The 24849-nt window shown below is 42.8% G+C and overlaps 1 protein-coding gene across 1 annotated transcript in view; it reads left to right on the plus strand.

The window, feature by feature from the left end:
* LOC309548239 (hydroperoxide isomerase ALOXE3-like) overlaps window positions 1–24849 on the plus strand; it is a gene marked incomplete at both ends in the record, with an annotated part of 70052 nt that overhangs the window by 31783 nt on the left and 13420 nt on the right. Inside the window, 5 exons of the mRNA XM_082248190.1 lie at window positions 13211–13373; window positions 17133–17304; window positions 19563–19767; window positions 23466–23547; window positions 24168–24296. Of these exons, the coding sequence (XP_082104316.1) occupies window positions 13211–13373; window positions 17133–17304; window positions 19563–19767; window positions 23466–23547; window positions 24168–24296 (751 nt within the window). The remainder of the gene's footprint in view (window positions 1–13210; window positions 13374–17132; window positions 17305–19562; window positions 19768–23465; window positions 23548–24167; window positions 24297–24849) is intronic.

The following is a 24849-nucleotide window of genomic DNA, read 5'->3' on the forward strand; positions in this document are numbered from 1 at the left end:
CTCCAAATGTTGACATCATTAATTTTGTTCATGTTTGAAAAAGGCATGTGTATCAGCAAACTTTTAATCTAAAGACATGAACAAAATACAAAAGATGCCACATAAAGTCAATATGTAGCAATATTGTGAGCTAAAGCTCTATTTGTTTGTTGGGCATACTTTGCTAATTAGCCAAGTATAAGGGATATATATATATATATACCTTCAGTTAAATGTGTAGTAAAATGGTAACACTTGGCCATACCCATATGGAAGAAAAGGTAGTATTTGCAATATATTTCTAAAAACATTCTTTGGAAACACATAAAATATTGTCAAAATTGTGACATTTCCTTGATATGTGTGAAATGCTAATAATCTTTCTTTGAAATATGTTTTACATCTATTTTTTTTCTATCTGACGACCAATTCCCCAATGTAATATTTTGTGGGTTTTTTCAGAGAATGTGGAGGTTCTATATAAACACTGTAGATTTGACTGCTATGATTTCGGAGTTAGCAGGAAAGGTGTATGGAATGTGATGGTGTTTACTAAAGGATCCCTTGTTGGAAGTGTGCATGTTTTTCCAATTCCGCCGGTTTTTGCCATTTTCTATGGGCGAGACAGCGGATTTGCAAGCGGTATTCAAAAAAAAATTGACCCAAAATCGCGCTGGCGAAATTTTTTGAGCCAATTTGGCGTTGCGCATGCGCACATTCGCGAGTTCGCAGCTCGCGGCTGGAGGAGCTGTTTAACCTTTCCACACTTTCGCAGATATCTCTCTTTCTAAGTCAGTTTTTGAGATTTTTTAAACGCAAGTCATCTCCAAATTGACTTCCACACCTTCCACAGTGATTTGGGATTTTTGGGGGTACAGGGGAAAATTTGGCTAAACTTTAGTCGAGCTTTTAGCTGGCGTGGTTTTAAGTCGCGCTCTGACCATATTGCATCTTAATGAATCTCACACTAGGCGCTATTTTCCGCCCGCCGTTCTTTGAATGCCAATTTCAGACTTAAATAATCGCCGCTTCGCAAAATCACGCCGAAACGCCAATTCGCCGTACTATGAATCAGGCCCTAAGTGTCCAATAACTTATATTCCACAGAGCATGAATATGGCAATCATAAATAACTCTGGTGTAGAGAGAGACAATTTCCCAACAAGGTGACTTCAGTGCAGGTGTTCCAGTAATTCCTTAAGGGTGCTGGCTATGGTGATCACTCTGTGCTCCCCATGTCCCCTGTGCCGCACTCACCAGAAATGATTACCCCTACAGGGGTGACAAGCCTTGGGTATAGTATCGCCTCTGATGCCTCCGAATCCTGTAAGGATTTCCTGGCCGATCCTCTTTACCCTGTGCGCTGTCCTATAGCCTGCCCGAGTCCACTCTCACTGTACACTGCATATATGCTCCGTAGATGTATATGGGGAAGAAAGGGCCTCACATAGAGTAGTATTGTCTGATAGATTTATTTCAATTCAAAGAATAATACTCACAATGGATAATCACCTTGTGAGTATTATTCTTTGAATTGAAATAAATCTATCAGACAATACTACTCTATGTGAGGCCCTTTCTTCCCCATATACATCTACGGAGCATATATGCAGTGTACAGTGAGAGTGGACTCGGGCAGGCTATAGGACAGCGCACAGGGTAAAGAGGATCGGCCAGGAAATCCTTACAGGATTCGGAGGCATCAGAGGCGATACTATACCCAAGGCTTGTCACCCCTGTAGGGGTAATCATTTCTGGTGAGTGCGGCACAGGGGACATGGGGAGCACAGAGTGATCACCATAGCCAGCACCCTTAAGGAATTACTGGAACACCTGCACTGAAGTCACCTTGTTGGGAAATTGTCTCTCTCTACACCAGAGTTATTTATGATTGCCATATTCATGCTCTGTGGAATATAAGTTATTGGACACTTATTGTGGGACTTTTTATATCCAGTGAAAACCTTTTATTCCATTGATTGAAAGTGTTTTTTGATATTTATTCTTGCATTTACCCCAGGTTTTATGTGGGATTCCCTGCTGTTTTATAAGTTTACAATTTTATACAATTTTATATATTGAGTATCTCTTAGCCGGTTTGTAATTAGCATCCTGTTGGTTTTACACCTTTTAAGACGTATACATAGTGGATTTTTTTTCACCATATTTTAATTTTCTTTATTTTCACCAATATTAATTGACCTTTTTTTATATAATTCTATATTTCTCATCATTACACAGATTCACGGTTACTCACCTTTCTATCCCAAAATTGATATTTCACACATTCATATTTTCAGATATATGTACGCATCACTTTATTTATTCACCTAATTTTTCAATCCTAATATCAATTATTAATTTCACAAGGTCACATACTATTTATTTGCACTACAGCACTTTTTATCTTAACCAATCAGGAAGCTAAAGCCCCGTACACACGTACCGATGGTCGGCTTACAAATGTTCCTCTTTTCTCCCCGGGATGTCGGTGTCTGCTGAAAAGTGCAAAGACAGCACAAGGACAGCACAAGAATTTTGTCCGCCGACTGCAGAAGTGATGTCATGTAATGGTTAACTTTCCCTGTGTTTTCTATTTTCTGAGCATGCCCAGTCTTGCAAATCTGCGGTCTGTCGGCCGAATTGTGTACTGACAGGCGAACAATCGTCCGTTCTGGTGTCGGCATACAAATATTTTCATGTTTGCAAGAAAGACTTTTGTCCGCGGATTGTGCGCAGACATCTGTTGGAGGCACCATACTAACACGCGTACAATCGGCAGATCCTTCGTCCACCGACGTTTGTATGCCGACGATCGGTACGTGTGTACGGGCCTTATAGGCAGCGCCACATACCTCCCTCTCACCTTTTCACTTTACTATAAATCCCAGGATTATAGTTTTAGAGGTAGGCTGCAGCCAGTTATAATAGGAATCTAAAATATCCTAAGCGCTGATTTTTTATTTACAAAATTGGACGATCGTTCGCCTGATTTTCTTATAGTGTGTACCCCACTTTAGACTAGCAGCGTCAGATGGATTTGACTTGTAAATTAAAGCCAAACTCCAGTTAACACCTCATAAGCCATTACAGCAACAGTTTTTGTTTTGCCTTTTGGGATAAAGATTTTACATAAATGAATAAAAACTGATCATCGTAGGACCCCCCAGTGGTAAATAGTTTGTCTCAACCCTTTAACTGCCATTTTGCCAGACAGCTTGGTCTGTTTAGGGAAATTGAAAAAAAAAAAAAAAAAAAAAGATCTATTGGTCAATAATTCAGGTAAAAAAAAAAAAAAAAAGGAATAAAGCCTAAAAAACAAAGAAAAAAAACTAATGCATCACATCTTAGAAATGGTACGCTGCAATAATTAGCATTTTTGCTTTTGGGATTACTATCTCTTTAAATCTCTCAGTGGCAAATAGATTGGATGTGGTTATGTGGCTACACCCCTCTACCACACCCTATATATATCTATATGGGCTCTTTGGTTCCCCGTACACACTTTCCTCTACATTCTGCTGCTAGGTAAGGAATCAGACCTGACAAGGCCAATAAGCATGGTTTGCTTGGCTACCAGAATGTTTGATGTACTTGGCTGGTTTAAATGTGTTTGTTAGAATTTTTTTTACTATTCGGTGTGTTTGAGAATAACCATGTGTAAAGATTTAACTGCTGTGGGGGAAAAAAAAATATTTAAATAAAAAAAAAAAAAAAATGTGTATATATAATTTTTTTTTTTTTTTTTTTTTTTTTTTTTAATATAAATTATTATACCATTGAGTGGAGCCACCCCTATAAGTGTAATTAAATCAGTGATATACTTAAGCATTGGAATCAAACAAGACTGCCAGTTAAACTGTAGCATACAATGCCATGTGTATACTTGCTCCAGGCTGTATATTCATACTGACAGTAGTTCAGTATTTTTTAATGGTTCCCTTTTGAGTGGAACCACCACCATATGCTGTGTTAAATGGTTGATAGACCTAGGCATTGAAATTTAAGCAGCACCTAGAAGATTTCACTTTGGAAGGCAAGGAAATTGCTCAATTTCCCCATCAACGCATTCAGTATTGATGGGGAATCCCTCCTGCAGCATTGTTTTCTGACATGGGGGGGGGGGGGGGTGTGCAGATCACAATGATTACTGCTAGCAACTATCCCTCTGTTCACCAGAACTAGTGTCCCAATTGAAAGCGTCCCCTCTATTACTTTTTCTGGGGACAGCCCAAAATTGTGGCTTTTCTTTTACTATCACTTTCCATGATGGTAAATGGGAGAAATAAGGTGAATCTCCCTAATGGGGACACCGACAATAATAAAGACTGCGAGGTGTTCTAATCATCTCCACGCTATCCAAATCTTAAAATGTTTTGCCTTTAGTTATAACTTTTAAGACTGCCAACAAAACTGTAGCATACAGGCTGCAAATCCAATGTTCTCTTTACATGGCCCTATGTGGCTTTACCATATGTTGCAGCCATTGAAACATGGATGAGTGAGTTTGGGGTGGAAGAGTATTGAGCTTAACCAGATTGAATTATTTTGGGATCAATTGGAGCAGAGACTGCAATCCAGGACTTCTCGTCCAACATCAGTGCCTGACCTCTTAAATGTGCTTCTGGAAGAATGATCAAACATATCCATAGACACACTCCTAAACCTTGTGGACAGCCTTCCCATAAGAGCTGAAGCTTCAAAGGGTGGGCCAACTCAATATTGAACCCTACGGACTAAGACTGGGATGCCATTAAAGTTAATGTGCATGTAAAGGCAGGTGTCCCAATACTTTTGACAATCTAGTGTATGAGGTCAACGCTTATATTCCGTGGGGGACAAAAATGTCACTTCTCCCAGGATCAGTGCTGGAGATTACTCCGATCAACTTCATATTGCAGGTTCCTCAAACTCTTTACACCCCACAAAGTACAATGGAGGTGCAACACAATACACAGTGAGGTGAAGTCCTATTTTTAGTCCTGATGATGAAATGCTTTCTTGCATTGCTTCCCATACATCTACATCACACAGCTGTGCGATTCCTTAAATGCTGCGCATAAAAAAAAAAAAAAAAAAGTTTGTTCCTAAACATTTAAGAACCACACAATCTTTGCATAGCTCCCAACTGCCACTATTTTGGAATCTTTACAGCTTTCTGCTGCTTGATTTGATGTCCACTACTACAGCTTTTGGCCATAAGGTGTGCAGGGGGGGGGGGGGGAGGTGTGCCTGGGCACACCCGAATGCGGTGACAATTTTTCCCCTACTGCCCAGTCTCTTCTCCCCTCCCCCCTGTGTACTGCCCACCACAGTGCTGCTGGCTTCCCTCCTCTCCTCTCTTGTGGCTACTGTTCATAGCTGAAGCCTATCAAACTATATTTTACTTCCAAAGTGTTAGTGTTACTAAACCCAGAACCTGCACTCACTATATCTGGTCTCCCACAGAACATGGAAATGCAAATATTTTAGTAAATATAAACTGATGCCTTTTCTCATCAGCAGTATATAGCAGTCTTGTGCCTTGTATCAGTTCCTTGTAAAGCTTGTAGGAGTTTTCATTCTCCCCTGATGCTGTCTCAAAATGTCTGGACAGTGAAGATTAGCCCTGTGCTGATTACATGCATTCTCCCAAGGAAAAAAAACTCTAGCAATACACACCAAACTGCATGTGCAGCCTTCCCCTGGCTCTGTAAATATCAAGTTATTTTTTGGAGACAGTAGAAAGGGAGGATCGGAGAAGACAGGATTAAACAGTCATACACCATTCAAATGATTAACCCCTTAGGTTCCACCAGTAAGTGTAGGAAGCATGCTTTACTGCATTAACACTGATTTTACTGTTGTGGGTTTAGTAACGCTTTAACTACGCTTCAGTTTGTGAATGAATAGGAAGCTGCTCAGCACAGAGCACTTCCTATTCACTCACTGTCTGACACAACTGAGCTTCGGGTGCACACCCTAATGCAATAGACTGCGCACACCCATGACTTTGGCCTATCAATTGCTTCCAGGCCTTTTCTGTAACAATCAGTATTTTTTGCTAAAAATTACTTGGAAACCCCCCCCCCCCCAAACATTATATTTTTTCCCTAATCGTCTTTTAGGACAGCCACCTCTGGGACCTTGGCTCCTCCTTTCACAGGAAACAGTCTTGGCTTCAATATTTAGGCCCCTCCTACCCCACTGGACCATCAGTTTGGTGTTTCCACTGATGGGGAGACATTGCTGGGAACCAGGGTTGATCAGCTGGGGAGGTTGAAGCTGGTTTTCACTGTGGGGAGAAGCTGAGGTACCTCCTCCTGTCTCTATTTTTTTTTGGTGGAACCCTGGGCCTTGGGGAAGGTACCTGCAGGTCTGCTGCTTAGCCACCCTACATTCTCCTGAGGGTGGGAGAAGCTTTGGGGGCCCACTCATTCTGTCCAGGGGGGGTGTTGCTGGAGGTGCACCGTTCCTCCCCACGTTGTGTGGCCAGAGGGCATGGAGCTTGAGGCTGGGCCAGAGGGTGTGGTGACTGCACATCCGGTGGGGGCGTGCACTTCCGCCAGGGCCGCGGATTCTGGTTCCAGCTGCGGTCTATGGGAGAGGGCCAGGCACTGGCTGGTGTGAGCCTGTAACCCTGGAGGGGTCAGTGAGCAGCTCAGAAAGGCGAGACCACCACAATCCCCAGCGGGAGCTGTCCGAGCAGAGGTGGCTTAGACTGCTTCTGGCAATGCTAGCACCAACCACTCAAAGGTGAGAGGAACCCTGGGGTGGGTGTTCACTTTCCGTATTACCCGATGGCTCCACGGGTGTGGAACCCTCTTGGTGGTTGGAGGGTTAGGTGGTTTTAGGACTCTGGTGGTGGTTGGTTCTAGGGTCACTCCCGGTGACACACAGCATCGGTGCATTTTGCAGGACTGTGGGGATTACCACCACAGCTCCCAGGGGAGGCATATGCAATGCCCTGCGTCCACAGGACCGCACATTGCCAATTAGTCACCTTGTAAGTAACAATAGGGTTGGACAACAATTTCCTCCCTTTAATTTGAATGTATGTGATTTTAGTTGACCAATGGATTATTGGAACATTTTATACCCTTTTTTTTTTAACAGCGTTTTTGGCATCCGCTCCTGAAGAGTGGTATTAAACCATGAAACGCATAGAGCTACAAGGATGTCATTTTTCAACCATACAGGACTCCATCGCTACCCAATCATTTTTTCCCAATCTTTTTTAACGCTTACTTACCGTCTGTACATTTTATTGTATTTTTAGATACACAATACCAACTAGGTCCATGACTGCTGCAGCAAGTTGATGATTCAGCATTCATTGCCATGGTGTACCCTGCAGACTATTTATAATATGGCAACAATGGAATAATTATGCACTGTGTGGCCTATACGGAGAGCCATTAGTCCCTATACTCTTGATATATACATAATATCAGACTGATCCAAGTGTTTTGATTGTGTTTGATTATACATGAATTGACATTTCTTATGTTGTACTTAATTGCTGGTGTATAGCAATAAAATGTTTTCCTTGTGCATATTTCCCAGCGTTCTGGTTTCCACCTCCATCTAAAAAGTCGCAATCCTTTCCTCTATTCACTGCACAGGAGCGGGCCAGAGGGAAAGGCACCCATGACCCTCTTGAGGGACTAATTCTCTGTGCTGTAACCTGACGGCATCAGTTAAGGCTGGGGACTGGTCTGCACCGAGCCATGTTGCTTGGTTGTCTATACTAAATTTGGCATCAATATGGTGCCCCTTGGGGGAGACTGGGGCCCCAGGTTGTTCTAAGGGGGATGAACCAGCCAAGGTTGGGAACAGCAGGTCAAAACCACCATACTGATGTAGTAGGATTGCACCGGTTATTGGCTAGTATAGAGCAGTCTGGACCATACAGTGAGACAAAGGTTTTAAAAAGGGCTTTCTAGCACCTTTCAGTCCATTTTAAACACGGTTTTCAGATCCCACAGCCCCAGGCTAGCCCTCCGCCAGCGCAGCAGAGTTTTTCATCAAATAACCATTACCACAGCGCAAAACCAGTGAAATAAACAAATGAGTTAGCTATAGATAGATTACTACTATGCACATATATCCCTGAGCAACACCATACTTTGTGTAATGTATATATGTGTACTATTAAACACAAATAGATATTGGATGGAAAAAATAAAAAAAAAAATCAATGAGTGAAATCTATCACCGAACAAAGTGAGTCCATAGTCCCATACATCTAATATGAGCAAAAATTGTAGTAATGAATTCCCAAAACAAGAGAAAAAACGTCCAAAAAAAACAAGCATGTATCCAGTGAGTCTGTGAAAAGTGCTCCTAATTCAGGAAATTTGGGCCAATCCGTGACTTTCATGCAATGTGGCTGTGTTCCACACCCCAATGTGAATCTACTTAACAATGTGGACCCCTTAGCAATACTGCATAGGGGTCTAATGAGCTTGGGCTGGTAAGAACAGGGATGATACTTCCTGTAGTCTTCCAATGACCATCACTCAGAATATGGAAAACACTCCAATAGTGTAGTACGTTCTTAGTTTTGTTTAAAATATAAGAATTCCACTTACAATAGAGCAGATAATGTAAACGTTTTTCATAATGCTGGTTAGAGATGGAGGCAATGTAAGGTTTGTGAACCGTACCGGTATTCAGCACAGCGGCGTGCATTCCAAATCTCTTCTGTGTGCCTTCCACTTAGACCAGAAGTGATATTTGCTGAAGGGCCGGAACTTATGTTGACGTATTTCACCCCTCCCAGTGGGTGTTATCAAAGACAAACTTCCACCTCAGTAAATCTTTATAGCCTTGCACTGGAGGTCACATGATCTAATCCTAATATCCTGTTGGGTGTACTTCCTGTATCCATAGACTGGAGTCTATGCTATCCATAAAAAGTATTTAATAGAACACCTCCTAGAAAACTTTTATATTAATACAACAAGCTGTAGCCTATAATCTAATCTTTAACATCTACACTTAAATATTGCTAAAATCTTAAGAACAATGGTAAATTAAAAAGGTCCACACTCGTATCTGTGTGCATGTAACTTAACATGCACATTGGACCTATAATATATTCAAAATTAATAATTTATTAGAACAAATGAATATAACAATTTGACAAATTTCTCCCTAAAACCCAAAAAATATACTGAAAGGGAAAATATAAAAAATATATAAAAAAAAAAAAACTATGGAATGAACCTGAGGGGAAATAAAATTAAAATTGAAAATTAATAATTTTAAATAAAAATAAACCAGACGGTCTTACCCCTCCACTTTTGGGCGGGGGGGGGGGGCGTTGGAGGAACAGAGGGCCGTAGTAGTGTGCTGGCAGAGGTTTCTACTTCCACAATTTTGGGGTGCGGAAACCTTTAGGGAAGTCCAGGCTCTTTTTTTGAACTTGAAGCCTCTAAATCCCTCAAGGCCTGGTAGTAGAACCAGGAAAGGCCTTTTCCTTCAGTTTCAGGCCCTCCCCCTTTGACCTATTCCCCCCCCCCCCCCATAGCTCAGTACCCCTATGAGCAGCGCCAGACCAGGAAAAGCCTTCAGCCCGCTATACAAACTACCTTCACTTTCTATCGATACATAGGGGGGAGAAGGAGGCCTATGTCTGGTGTCAGTGGTGAGAGCCTCCAGGCACGCTTAGAACTCCATCCCCTATGCATATGTTTAATCTACCGTATTACCGTTTACTGTGTCAGGTGCTGGCGATAAATCTTGCCGATCCCCTAAGAACTTTGGCTGCATACAACTACAGACTGGTTGGCCTTAAAACTATCCAGAGGGCTTCCCAGATTTGCCAACATTTCCTATATGGGCTTTGTGGGCTGTAGTATATGCCCATGGGCACTTGGAGTCTCAGTTCTGGGACTGGTACCAGTACCAAATTGAGTCTTACAGCGTTGGCTCACTGATTATAGTTACTTGGTGCCTGCAAGCAGTCTTCCTAAGCCAGAGGTATTCTGTTAGACTGTATAAGGGATTTGTCCTGACTTGGAACCCTCAACTTTATGCTCCCAGGCCAGACTGCCTTGAACCTATTTGAGCTGCTTAGGCTGAGTGCTGGGGATGCGTGTGTGGCCTGTTTCTGTGTAGTGTGACGTCCGCTTGGTTTTTGGGAGTTTTAGAATTGCGTGTTTTTGATTGGTTATCTTTCAAAAAAGATTATATATATATATATATATATATATATATATAATTTGGTTCTCTGTATACAACTTTTCCTAGGGTGACCTGAGGTACAGTGGACGGGTCTCCACTTCCATTCCTTGCAGCTCTGTGGGTCCAGATGGAAGGAATCCTCGGGTGGGTCGAGACCAGTGTTCTCTTCCCCCTCATTGGTGCATTTTAAAGGGGGGGGGGGAGTTGAATCAAGGGGCCGATTTCTTCAGCAGGACATTGAGGCGCCCCTTTCTACAAATATTCCAGACCGGGTAATTTTTTTAGACTGATCAGCCTTTTTGCTGAAGGTGGCCTCAAAGTTTCAGAGGCCAAGAAATTATTTGGCCATCTTTCTATTCTAATCCTGTTGGTGAACAGGAACGTAACTTTAAGTGGATATAAAAGGTGTCCTACAGTATTTAGATAGCACGAAGGAATTTAGGAAGTCTGATTCCTATTTGTTTTCAGGGGTTAAAGCCTCTAAACGTTCAATAGCAAGATGTCTTGAATCAGCTATTAGTCAAGGCTACATAAGTGGGAGGGAGGCCCTGGAGGAGTTTAGGGCTCACTCCAACGGGGCTATGGCGACTTTTCAGATAGAGGGCTGAGGTTACGCCAGAGCAGATCTGTCAGACAGCAAATCGGCCCAGTCTTAGCACCTTTGTCAGGCACTACAGGATGGACCGTTATCCGCTAAGGATCAGGCATTTGGGAGAAAGGTCCTGTAAGCGGTGGTCCCACCCTAAGGTTAAGTGCTCATTTATCCTCTTGGAGGTGACTGTCCTGAAAGACAATTAGTGAAAATAAGAGTTACACTTTAACGGTAACCTACCGTTTTCAGGATGGCACCGGTGTCCACCTGAAAAAGCGTTTGCAAAAAGTCCCTGGTAGGGGGAACAGTCAGGAGGATTAAAATTTAGTGTGAAATGTTCTGGTCTCCCCAGCTGGCCAGAGGTACTCTTGAAAGACTGAGGGTCCAGTGGGGCAGGAGGGGCTTAAATCTTGAAGCTAAGGCGTTGCTTTCTGTGAAGGGAGGAGCCAAGGTCTCAGAGGTGGCTGTCCTGAGACTCCTGGAAAAGACTTTACCAGTTAACCTTTTTCTTTTTCTTTAATGTAAAACACACACCATGCATAACCCAATTTATTTTTTTTTTTTTTAATTATTGACTGACAAACCTGTCAGGCTTTAAAATTGGGCACGTTCTGTGCAACAGTGACAAACCTAAATTTTACTATCCATAGGGGATGCTTTAAAAGCCTTTACAGGTTACCACTTTAGATTTATAGAGGAGGTCTGATTCTGGAATTACTGTCCATGATCTGACGTTCGTGGTGATGCCTCATGTGTGGGACAATCAGTTTGCACGCAGGACCATAGCACGCATTTGCCAGCACGGGAGGACAGGGGGCACTTTTAACTGTAATTTTTTTTTTTTTTTTTCTGCTCTGGTTTCACTTTTATTGCTGTCACAATGAATGTAAACATCCTTGTAACAGCAATAGGCATGCTACAAGTACTCTTTATGGAGAGATCTGGGGTCTATAAGATAAGTCGGCACTTAAAAGCATTCAAAACCCCAAGATTGGTATTTTTGATTGCTTTAGACTTTTTTAAACCTAGCACTCTCCTAGGTAGGTGCTAGGAAAAAACCATTTGGTGGCTTTTTTCTGCTTATCACGAGAGCCTGATCTGTTGTTTAGCCTGTCACATGTTTCCAGGTGTGATTTATTAGGTCTAAGGGAATCTCCCCACTGTATATCCAATAAGGGAGCTTGTTGGACTGTGGATGAAACCTAACCAGTAGCACACCAGGGTTTGTCTGTCTCGGTGGGTGGGCATTGCTGCAATGCATCCTGGAATTGGCTAGAAATCCGGAGGGAGCATGTGACAGGGTGTCTTTGGCGGAAAGCAAAGTCCCAGGAGGAGGCAGATGGCTGGTCTCTCCTCCTGCATGTGGGAGGAAGGTGATTCAGGCAGTCGGCCTATTGAACCTGGTGGGGAGCTGAGCTGAAGAGAATCCAGAGTGCTGACAAGTGGAGCTGCTGGCAGAATCTTGGGGAAAACAGTATCGTGAGTACCAGGAGAGGGGACCACTCCAGAGAAGTCAGGGGATCAAGGAACTAGCTAACACGGAGTGTATCAGTAAAGGGGGTGCTGTGTAGTTGACCATGAAGATTAGAAACAAAAAGGGGGTGCCGGGAAGGGCCCTGAAGTTGTTCTGCAGTACAGATTACCTCAAAGTTAATTCAGTCCTGCGTCACAGCTTGTGACAAACTGAAGCAGTGGCCTAGCCATGACTAGCGTTAGTGCTACTCAGCATTTCCAAGCCGCCCCAGCCTATTGTGCATATTGTGTAAAAGTTGGGAGTATCCCACGCATTCCCTTTTCCTATCAAAGTTCCCAATAAAAACCCAAAAACCAAAGCTACTGGACTGTTTCCTGACTGAGCTAAAACACTTGGGAAAATGTCAAACTGTCATGGTGTTGCTAATGGTAACCCAGGGGAACCCGTAATCAGCAGCTCCCAAGGGAGTAGTGCTACATAAAAATGGTGCCAATGATTTCCAAGTAAACAAAGTTGTCATGTCATCGCTTCTGGGTTATAAACAGCGGGTCACTGCTTTGCTTGGCTGCCTGGCCAGCCAGCGGATGCTCCGGCTGGTTGCTCGGGTCTTGGATGGGGCAGCCATAGAGGGCAGAAGGGGGGGGGGGGGACGTCCCGTCCCCTTTTGTGCTGCTTGTAATGGCAATCGAGCAGCTGGTTAGTCGCACCAATTGCTTTTACAAAAGGGCCAACTGACGGCTCTAAACTGTTCCAGGATGATGCCTTCAGCAGGACCTCATCCTAGTATGGCCACCGATAGTCCAGCAACGTAAGTGGTTAATTGTATTTCAATTATTTCTAGCCTACTCCTATTAATCAAAGTGATTTTTGAAGATCCTGACACATTTACTTCCTTTCACACCTATGCAGGTTGTGATTGATGCGGTTTCTGGGTGCAGTTTTTTTTTTCTCATGTGTTTTTCAATGCGGTTTTTATGCTTTGGTTTTTTTTGCAGGAGAAAAGCGGGAAAAAATTAGCAAATGCATCAAAGCAAGCACTGCATTTTTGAGGCTTTTCATCTGTTTCCTTGGAAGGCGATGGAACCAAAAACGCAACCTACTGTTGGAAAAACGTTCCTTACCCTTTCCAAAAGCCGCACTGGTGGAAAATGCACAGATGTGAATGTGACCCATAAAAAAAACATGTTAAATGGACTGCAGTGCATTTTCTGCAAAACTGAAAATGCACTGAAATGCATAGGTGTGAACCTGGCCTAGAAACTGCCAGATATTTCTCAGAGCTTCCTTCTGAACCACAGAGGTGCTGAGGAGTTTTAGGAGGCAGTCAGTACAGGAATTGCTGCTTGCAAGCAGCAGGGTATCATAGGATATATAGTCCTTAGAAATTGAAAAGTAAACGGCAGAGAATGTGAAAAGCATGTAGGGAATTCAGGAAGTTGTGGAAAAAGGTGGCCAGTAGACAGGCAGCACACTTAAGGTGAGATTTTTTTTTTTTCTAAGTATATTTTTATATTGGATTGTCAAATAGAACTATTCATTGTTACAATGCTGATGTTTTAAAGTGTGTGCTGTGACTATAGATTTAATGCTTTAATTGAAATGCCTCTGCAAAGATAGTATGTATATTGGCAAGTTTTTGGAAATTTTGGCACTAGACCTCTAACCTGTAGATGGTGAATGCATACCACCAACCATCCTAGGATTTCAATATAATCCCAGGGTCCTTTAAATCTGGGCCATGTCCTGCAGCCCAGTGTTTCTCAACTCCGGTCCTCAGGGCACACTAACAGGCCAGGATATTTGTTAGTGTGCCCTGAGGATCGGAGTTGAGAGAAACACTGCTGAAGCCAACCACTAGAAAATTTGTTCCAGTGCTTTGCTTTGTTCATCAGTAGCACTGCTGCTGGTAGCATTGCTGGTGGGGTGATATCCTGCCCCAAAAGCTACATGGTGAGGTCACCGCATAGTGTCTTGGGACTCCAATTTAGGTGAAAATCTAAATTTTGCCAATGTGTTCCTGACCCAACTGTAGCCTTGTCCAACTTCCATGGAGGGACTCCAGTCACCCCGCTGCAGCACTGCTTTCTCTCCTATGTCATGCCTGACTGGTGGCACAGGAAGGCAGTGTTTTTTGTTCCTACAGGCTTGTGTTAATGTGAGGCTCCAGAGCAAATCAGGGAGCTTTAAACTATTTTCCCATGAGTTACATCTTAAAGCGGAGTTCCACCCAAAAGTGAAACTTCGCTCATTTGCTCCCCCCCTCCGGTGCCACATTTGGTAACTTTCAGGGGGGAGGAGGGGAACAGGTACTTGTTTTTTGACAGGTACCCGTTCCCCCGCTTCCGGGAGACAGGGCCGTGGCGCTGTCCCTCGAAGTTTTGCCCCCTCCTCCCCCACTGCCGAGCCAATCCGAATGCGCATTAGGGACCCCGCCCGTGAAGACGTAAGGCTTCACTGCTGGGTCCCCTCACTGGCATTAGCGGCAGCACCTGACAGCCGATGGAAACATCGCTGGACTCCAGGACAGGTAAGTGTCCTAATATTAGTCAGCAGCTACAGTATGTGTAGCTGCTGACTTAATTTTTGGAGGGGAGGCTGGAACACCTTAAGCTAGATAAACACAGATCAGAATTCCGCAAGTTCAGCAGGGACCAGCCAAAAGTGTGTGTGGCCCTTGTTTATCAGAAACCATAATTCAATCAGCTGTAGAGCTGATCAGTGCTTTCTGACAGTGGAGAGGCCTTGATGTAAGAATACAATAGTGCAGTGGGGAGGATTCCTCCATCCACCTAGATTGTGTGGATCCTTTAGCTTTTTTTTTTTTTTTTCATTCGACCCACTGGCTAAATGAAGGGGGGGGCAGGGACTGTATACCCAGCTTTAGCAGTGACAGATACTGTCCAGACGTCAGACTTTTGATGAGTGAAGAGGATGCCATTTGTGACAGAACCATCCAGCACCCACCTTAGGCACTTCTGTCAAGAATATGAATATATATATTATCTCTTCCTCCAGTCTGGAACTAGGAACCGGGTATTGTAGCTGAATATTGCACCCTAGATACTAGATGACGCCTAGCTTAGGTGCATACTGGAACTTTAGTGAAAACTCACAGGATTTATGAAGCACACAAGAGCAGTTAGCCTGATCACATTATCCTATACATCGGAAACTGCAAACAGGAATATAATTAACATAGCTAAGGAACAGCCAACATAGACATCAATCAAATTACTACATTATCTAACTGCTACAAGCCCAGGTGACTCAGTGCCCACCCAGACAATGTTTTGATTATTCAGAGATTCCACGCCAGCTCAGACTGTCTGGCACGAAGTCCACAACCCTGGATACAGAGTACATTACACATTCATAAGCCTAAACTCCTAACGTCCCACAATGGTTTAATAGAGTAAAGTGGTCACAGAATTAATCACATTCATAAGAGGTGATTGAACAGACAAATAGGTGACTCCATTAACAATGGGAATGCACACCTAGGAGACATACAACGGGGAAGACACCTTAACAATAAACCCAACACCTTAATGGATTATAGCAAGAGACCCCCCCCCCCCCCGTATCAGGTTGGTTTTTAGCTGATCATTTTCACATCTGCTCTAAATCTCAGTCTAAAGCAGTCATTGCTGGTTTGGGCATAATGGACTCAAATCTGTTTTTCAGTGAGACATGAATCCAAATCAGGACCACTCCAAGGGTCACCCAGGCAAACGTCATCCGAAGAGTAATGATCCCTTAAAAGCCAGGGCCCGTAGTAGGCAAGAGGCTACTCTGCAGTCCCCTTCAAGAGCCCCTGTCCTGGTTGGCTCCGTTACACCATTAAGAGCTTGTGGGCAGAAACGCTACCACAGCCACCACATAACTTGTAACTGTAGTATTTGGGTGGGTAAGTAGTTCTGTCTGGCTGCATAACCAGAACAAATTGGAATGTGTAATGGCTAAGGTTGTCATATTGTAGAGATGAATATCATGCATATGAACTGTGGGAAAAATGTGTACTGCGGACTAGGTGAACCAAAGGCATCACTTGCTTGTATATATTCTTGCAAAAAAGGAAATGGTGGGTTTATATTTTTAGGTGCCAAACAAAGAAAATGTAACACAGTAAAATATGAACTTTACACATTTTAAGTCCATAAAATAGTAATTTGAGTATCAATATATTAAAATGATCTAAAATCCTACAAATATAAAGGTGTTATATTGAATGCTTTGCACCAGTCATAGCTACTTGATGTAGTTATCGCGATACGTATTGCCTTAAATGCGGTTTCCTCAGAATTTACACTATAACATATACAAGCATTAGAGCTCATGTAAAAGCAGTGCAAAAATATACCCATCCAATCGTTGCACCCATTGCGTCCTGGGTGGTATTAGTTGGCCACAGGAGGGATACAAGGATTGGTTTAAAAAAAAAAAAAAACTTATGTAACGCTTGATAAATGGCATGCACAATGGTTTTCCCCAAAATGACAACAGACCTGAGGAGATTATATATATATATATATATATATATATATATATATATATATATATATATATATATATATCTCTATCTTTTTTTGACTCCCATCAGAGATTAAATGTAGCCCAATAGCCATCCTATGGCTGTCCAGGGCTCATGAAGTGTCAACGTGAACAGTGAAGTTTACTGTGCATGGTCCTTCATCCCTGACAGTACTAGAGTTTCAGCTACTAGAAAGCGAAGGTTTTTTTGAAAAATGAAACCAAATAAACTGGTAAAATGTTGGGCTTGCATTTCTCACATGTCGTCAGTTGCAAAATGACATACCAGCAGTAACGTTCAGGCACCAGACTGGTCCATTGATACTGTAAGTCATAGGTCTGGTCACTAGTGGTGTAAGATTCTTAAAGATGATTCTTGTCTTACAGAGCTGGCATGTCATCTCCTCAAGCCATGGGAGTCTACAACCTGAAAGTAGCAACAGGGAAAGACCTGACTGCTGGCACCTATAATAATATCTTTATTGTTCTTGTGGGAGTGAATGGAGAAAGTGGCAAACACCAACTGCCTCGTCACTGGAACAACTACTTGCCTGGATCTGTGAGTGTCTTTTGATATGGTTCAGAGTTAGGCTATTAATGTAATACAATTTGTGCATAGCATAATAAGCATGTGGCAAAGACCAGTAATCCATGACCAGAAGTGATTGGTAAGTGTGATTAAATTAGACCAGATGCTTTGGGGATTGCATGTAATTATCGCTGCAATATGGAGAATCTAGTAATGTGCTGATGACCCAAGCCTTGACTAGGCACAATATGGGTTGGGATGTTATGTCTTTTTAAGGCAGAGAGATTAGAATGCTTGTCAGTTTTCTTTGCTGTCTGTGCCTCCATTAACGAGATTCACTCTTTGTCCCGTTTACCATTATTAAAAGTAAAAAGTTGTCCCCAGAAAAGTAAGAGGGGACATCTTCCAATGAGGACACCAGTTCTAGTGATCTTGGGGTCCCCAATTCCCAGGAATTTCCTCTTCCGGTTTGGCTATGAGACAGGAAGTGAAGGGAAATCTCCAATGGGACACAGATGGCAAAAAAACTAACAGGTTATAACCCTGCTCTATTCAAAATGTAGAAACATTTTGCCTATAATTTTACTTTAATATCATACCATGTTTAGAATGCGTTCCTTTAGACTTCAGAGAAGTGGGACCAGCATACACAAACTGTTTCCTCACAGGACTACATGAGGACTTTTTCCACCTATATAAAAAAAAATCACAATGCTTGCAGATATTGATGGCAATGCCTATTGAGAAAGAGGGTAGTTGCAATCATGACGCTCTTCCAATCAGATGAGTTGTATGGGTGGCTGTCTATAGACCTAAATTGACAGATGTAGCACCCTCTAGTGTTAGATGTACATAGGTTTATAGTGTAGGTAAATTTGGCTTGGCTGAGAGCCAGGCCTGGGTTGAATCTGGGTCAGGGCTGGGTGACTCAGGGAGGCTGGATAATTTAGCAAGCAGTTTCTCTGGTGCCTCCCTGCTTTCTGGAACCTTAGAAAAGCTTCCAGAATTAGTTGGCGGAGGCTAGGAGGAGCTGCTTGGCATATTTGAGGGCTCCAACCAATCCCCAGAAAAGCTAAAAGGGGTAGGTCCCTCATAAATAGGCAGGAGTCATGCCAGCAGGGGCAGTCAGGGGGAAGATGGAGTGCTGAGGAGGCTGTCAGTGGCCCTTGAGGGTGCCTCTTTAATCTGGGGGTGGCCTGGGGCTTGGGCACTGCAAGGATTCTCCACAACACTGAGGAACCCCTTCCTGGATGAACACAGCAGGAGTAAGTCAGCATGTCCTGGAGGTCTACTGAGAAGTCAGCTGGGTGGGCTGGTGAGTGATCAGTCTGAGAGGACTGTGGAGAAGTTGGCCAGAAGGGCTAGTGAAAGGGGAAGCTGCAGCCAAGTGGGCTGGCAGTGCCAGAACAGGTGGTGCTGGGGATCAGTAGCTACAGGGATGTATGCTGGACACTGAATTTTGCTACACAACTAAAGGGGCCTCGGGTTCCTGCCTATAACAGGCTATTGCTCTAAATCCTAAATGCTTTTGTCAGATCCATAAATGGTGCGCTAGCTGGAGTTCTGCAAGTGTGCTGGAGAAGGTGAGGAGTGTATATAGACTGTATACAGAAAAAGCTGCCCCTGAAGTTTGAAGTCAAGTGGGCATCCCATAATACCCATGTTTTACCGGCAATAAAACAGAAACCAAGTACTGGACTGTTTTTTTTTTTTTTTTTTTCCTGACTCTGAAGTGACTGAAAATTTGGTGTGCTCTGCTGTGCAGGGTGGGAGATCCCAGTTCAACGGCCCTTAAGGGGGTGTGCTACACAGATCACAAAAGCAAAATAATGCACTTCCACCAAGGCCTGCACATTCATCAAGGGGGGGGGGGGGGATCTTCCTGTCCTCTAGGACCAAATGTAGTATTTCAGGATGTGGAATATGCTGTGTCCACTTATCACAAATGAGGTAGATTTGCCCTGCCCTAACACAATTCAGATTTTGAGAAGTTGGAAGCCTTCCTCATTTTCCATACAAGTCTGGTAGAAACTCAGTTCTGTGCTTTCTTTTCTTTTTTATTACTGTACAAAAGGGTTGGAGCTTCTATAGTTCCCTTTTTACTTCTGATAATTGTTGGCAGGGTCGAATGGTCCTTCCTTGTTGAGCAGGGAGAAGCATGCTGAGCCCACTGTTGCACATTAGCCTAGCATGTCATGTGCAGTTATCTTAGATTCTCCTTTTTATGAAGATGCAAGAGTTGTAGTTGATATGGGCAGATCTGACTTCTCTTATGACTCTTTTAACAGGTGGCAGAAATTGATATAAATGTCGAGAAAGATCTTGGTGAGCTCCTGCTTGTTCGCGTGTCCATGGAGCCCTACTTAAATTTCCCTCTGGATGCCTGGTTCTGCCAGTATGTCAGAGTGACTTGTCCCGGTGGTCAGATCAACCAATTTCCATTCTATCAGTGGATATTGAAATTTATGACAGTGGAGATACCAGAGGGGAAGGGTAAGATTTTTTTTTGGTTTTCTTTTTTTTATATGCTCTGTATTTAATTCTCTGTGATGTACTACACTCTAAGCCTCACCCTGTGAGGATATTCAGCTCACTTCACAACGCAAAGTGCCACCGGACAGTGATCACTGGGGTGGGCTATCTTTTCTATTAACACGCAAGGTTGCCTGCACCATGTGTTTACACACTGTTTACAGCATTTTCTGTTGCAATTCTGGCCTCAATGTCTGACACTCATGGACATGCCCATGCAGGAATGGAACCATTTTAAATTGCAGCAGATCTCAGAGGCGAGTAACACTTTATTTTTTTTTATTTTTATATAAATCATTTAGGCATTTGGTACATTTTAATGGGACAGACTGTAAAATGTTTACATAAAAGATTACAAGAAGCAACCTCCAAAATGGAGTTAAAGGGGAAAGCATATCTTATGTATCAGTCACTGGCTCTTTTGAATAACTCTTGGCATTCCTTCATTTTACTGGTAAGCAAAAACTAAATGTAATCTCTGCCAATGAAGAAAAATATACAGGGCAGCTGGCAATCAATATCAATTCCCAAAAAATCACATCTATGCAGCACCTACTAAATTTTATGTAAATACATAGTTTATATAATGCATCGTTTGTTTGGTAGGTGCTGCATATGTTTTGTGTAAGTGAGCGCTGATGAGCTGCCACTGCAGCCATCTTTTCTGGTCCCTGAAGAGGCCGTTTGCAGACATGGCACAACCAATCAGTGGGCCTGAGGGGTGTGCTGAAGGGGTATCGCAGTGACTTCTAATCGGCAGTCACTTCCTTCATTTCAATTTTGATAAATGTATCAACTCCTTTCCATCTGACAAGGTGAACGTTACGTTTGCAATCTGACCTTCATATTATTGGGCAGAATGAAATTGCAATGAGTTTGAAGACCCAATATGAGCTAAATCAGATGCATATATTTGGGAGGTAGGTGTCATCAGCATTCTGCTTATTGTGTTTGGTGTCTAGTTTATTTTCTTATACATTAGTGTAACTAACAGACCCACTAGAACATACTGTAGTTCAGCTTCTCCTACATTAGTGAAGTGTCCATGTGTAAGATTGTCCACCCCAGAAGTGTAAGTGCCCATTATCTCTGGAATAGGACTACGGTCATTAAACAGTGAGCAAGAACTATTAAATTACTTTCCTGTGGTAATGAATTGTAGAATTTGGTGCTTTCTAGTGGAAAAGGTACCTGATGGGACCCGGCTTTTGGTTGGGTTTTTGTTGTGACACATCTGTGGCAATGGCCAGGCAGATAGTATATGAAGGAACCCGATAAAAGGCAAGCTGTTTGCAGATGACTGTGTAGGTAGGTTTAAATGTGTGTAATGAATCCAGAGGCTGGCCCAGGTTGAGGAAGAGATTAAACATGTTCAAAACCAAAGTTCAAACTGGTGACCTTACCTGCTATATAAAGAGTAACTATGAAGACTGGAGCTACGTGGAGTATGTAGACCCACGTGTGAGTGCTAAGGGGGGCAGTGGAGATACCAGGAGCCACAGACCGCATCCAAGTCGTGGACGATGCCTATATGGACTCGCCTCAGAGGTATGCCTAGGCCACTTTTTTTTTTTTTTTTTTTTTTTCTTCTTGAGACGTTTGTATTGTATCACCATGCCTTTCTACAGTAAAATTAGATTAACCATTTTAAGCCTGGCCTGAAGTTATTCAAATGGATGCATGCTGGGTCTGGCATATTGTAAAGAATCTAGGTCTGTAATTCCTCAAAGGGGTATGGAGTAACACCAGTACCAAAGAAGTAACTGGTCATTAGAAGTGTGGCTGCTATGAGTAATTAAGGCAACGAGGTACAGCAACCGTCAAGTGTGGTACCTGCAAAAGATGACCGGTCCTCCACTAGTGAGGGGGTAAATGTCATGGCTCCCTCCCTCCCTACCAGTCCATCTCCATAGTAGCGGAGGGCAGACTAGCGTTGGGGAGGTCTATGTCCTGGTCATGTATTATGGGGAAGGACCGAGTTAGTGAGATCATGAGATCTGTGCTAGATGCTCAGCTGGACCCCATTCTGTTGGGAGTGAGGTAGGAGGCACGCTGGACTGGTGAAGTTGGCTCAACAAAACCCTCCTAATGCAACATGCAAGGTAGTGTGTCGTGGTATTGGACAATTTGCTTATCAGAGGAACTCTTGCACGTTTATTACTGCACACAGTAAAGGCTCCCCACTTAAGTAATGCCTTAATCTTTGACTTTTCACATGACCCCAGTCTGGTCCCATGCATTGAGGAGCATGCTTTGAATGTTATGCCACGTGAACAGGTGCAGTAGGCCTGCCCACAACCGTACCTAGCAAACTAGCTCCCTGATTTGAATCCATGTTTGTATAATTTTGTTTTGATCCTCCTGTGGCTATGTCTAAAGACTTATGGTGGACAACTTGTTGAAATTGTAATACTTATGTTTCAACAGTTGTAAGAGGAATTGGAAAACTAATCTAACCCAGAAACGCAATGCCAAAATAATGCAGGGGTGGTTTCAGGAGAACATATGGAATGTCCTGAAGTAGACTGGAAAGCCACAGTTAATGTCTGGGTTTGCGCCTAGACAAAATGCCCTCATTACTCGCCTTTCGCTAAGTGAACACTGTTGTCAAGCAAGTCTACTGCATCTAGGATTTTCACTTCCCAGTTGGTTTGTGGTTAATGTGGGCATCAGCTGGTTGTAATTGTATGGGGGTTATCGCCTGCACTGGGATTATGCGAATAACTAATGTGATTCCAATTACAAGGCAGACAGACCTTGTATTTTTTTTTTTTTTCGCCCTCCTGAACAGCCTAAGAAAACAATGACGAGCTGACCATGGTGGGAGGAAGATTGGGGACCTTCCTTCCACAGTAGGAAGCGGTCACCTCCAGTCAGTTACTTTTGAGGATTGTAAGGAGGGGTTACTGGGTGTCCTTAAGCCCCCCTTCCCTCCGCGCAGGATGTGGATCACTGAGATTCACAGAAAAGGCATGGGCTTTGCTTTCCTCCCTGGAGGAACAGGGGGTCGTGGAGAAAGTACCACAGATGGGGATAGCTGCTGAGGGGTTCTATTCCCATGTTTTCAACGTCTGTAAACATTCAGGCTTGTCCTGAACCGAATACCCTTCAACACCTCAGTTGCTTATAAAAGATTCAGGATGGATCTGATCTTCTCTAAGGGCTATCCTTCAGGCTGGACCTGTTCGCTAAAGATCAGACTATTTGGGGCGCAAAGGCCTTTAAAGCGGCTGTCCACCCTAGGGGTAAGTACTTATCCTCTGAGGTGGCTGTCCTGAAAGACTAGGGGAAAAAAGTTACTCTTACCGGTGACCTTTTCCTGGAGTCTTTCAGGACAGCACCGTTGCCCACCCGAAGAAGTTCTGGACATAAGACTGTCAGAAGAATGGAGGTTGGTATGTCAATCTCACCAGCTGGCCAGAGGTACTCTTGGAGAACTGAAGGGCACTGGCTGACAGGAGGTTTAAATCTACATGGTTGAGGTGTTTGTTGAGAAGGTAGGAGCCAAGGTCTCTGAGGTGTCTGTCAGACTCATGGAAAAGACGTAACTCTTCTAGTGCAAAAAAAAAAATACTTATGTGAAAAGCGCTGTTCCATTTGTATTTTTACATTCCTGTGGTGGTGTCCTATGTTAAATAAATAAATCTTCTGTTTTTCAGGCGTTATTCTAAGTGAGAATATTCATCCTGCTGTCAAGCAACAAAGAAAATTAGAATTGGAGCAGACCAGAGAAAATCACAAGTGAGTGAAATGGATGTCACATTGGGTCATGTTTGATTTGCATGTACATCCATATCATTCTACTAAGTACATCACTGTAATTCTTTTGCTTTTGACGCTTAGAATGACTCTACTTTTGTTGGGGGGGGGGAACTTTCCTCTAGGTGATCAATGTACATTACAAGGATTTTTACAAGCTTTGTTGCAGATTCCTACCTTTGTTCTGAAGAAATAGCAGTTTGTCTGTCCATGTTCTGAATTAATTTTTATGGGAGTGGCTTTATAATTCTCAATCAGCTGCTGCACCTGCAGGGTCTGCATCCCGTTTTTGGATGTGATATATATTTTTTTTCTTTGAAAGTCTCTCACCAAAGATTCAATTTTTTGCTGCAGGGACGCCAAAATTAGATTTGTATCTTAGTGTAGACTTCTGGGAAAATCAGTGAGCCAATCACACAAGTAGGAAACGGAACACCTCCAGGTAGCCATATTGCATAGATTTTTACAGAAAATGACATCGCTGCAGATTGAAAAGGAAAGTAATTTTCAATGGCATTCAATTAAAAAAATAGCATATACAATTGTGACAATATTGTATTTGTGTTTTTTTTTTTTTTTTTTTTATAATGTACCATCTATAGGTGGAGAGTCTATGCAAAAGGTGTCCCTCACTGCATTGATGTAGCTGATGATGAAGTACAGCATCTGCCCCCCAATGACCAGTTTTCCTTGCTGAAAGAGTCCAGCTTTGGCTTCAATACCCTCGTCATGTATGTATGATAGAACTAGTTTTATATTACCACACTTAGAATGGTTAACATCTGAAGCATGGGAATATATAATTTAACAATGTGAATTAACCAAGCCACTGGCTGCTGCTTTAAGATACTGTACCTTTCATTTACGTGTGAGCGCTACATGGTTGTTTAAAAACTTCCACTTGTGTACTCATGAAATACATTTGCAATAAGCAAACTAATTTTGCAATAAACAATGGGAGGAAAAAACAAATTATGTAAAATAAAGAATAAGTACTTAAACATGTGCCCTTCATAAATTGGTCCATATGCTTGTATCTTCAAAAATTGCATGCTCAATCACCACATTCTGCATGTATGAAGTGCTAGGTGCTGGCTTTAAAGTGCAATAACAGTGATAATAATGGATTTCATCTACCCAGGCATTGAGTGGCAAGACAATTTTATGGTGCAATTTGAGGCCCGACTAGAAATGAAATAAAAATGATGCTCTGCCGGACCTGGTAATCTCAAACCATGCAGAGCTTATTACCAATATTCATATAAAAGAACATGGGTGGCAGTG

The sequence above is a fragment of the Pelophylax lessonae genome (genome assembly GCF_965119305.1).
Source record: "Pelophylax lessonae genome assembly, chromosome: 2".
NCBI classification, from domain to species: domain Eukaryota; kingdom Metazoa; phylum Chordata; class Amphibia; order Anura; family Ranidae; genus Pelophylax; species Pelophylax lessonae.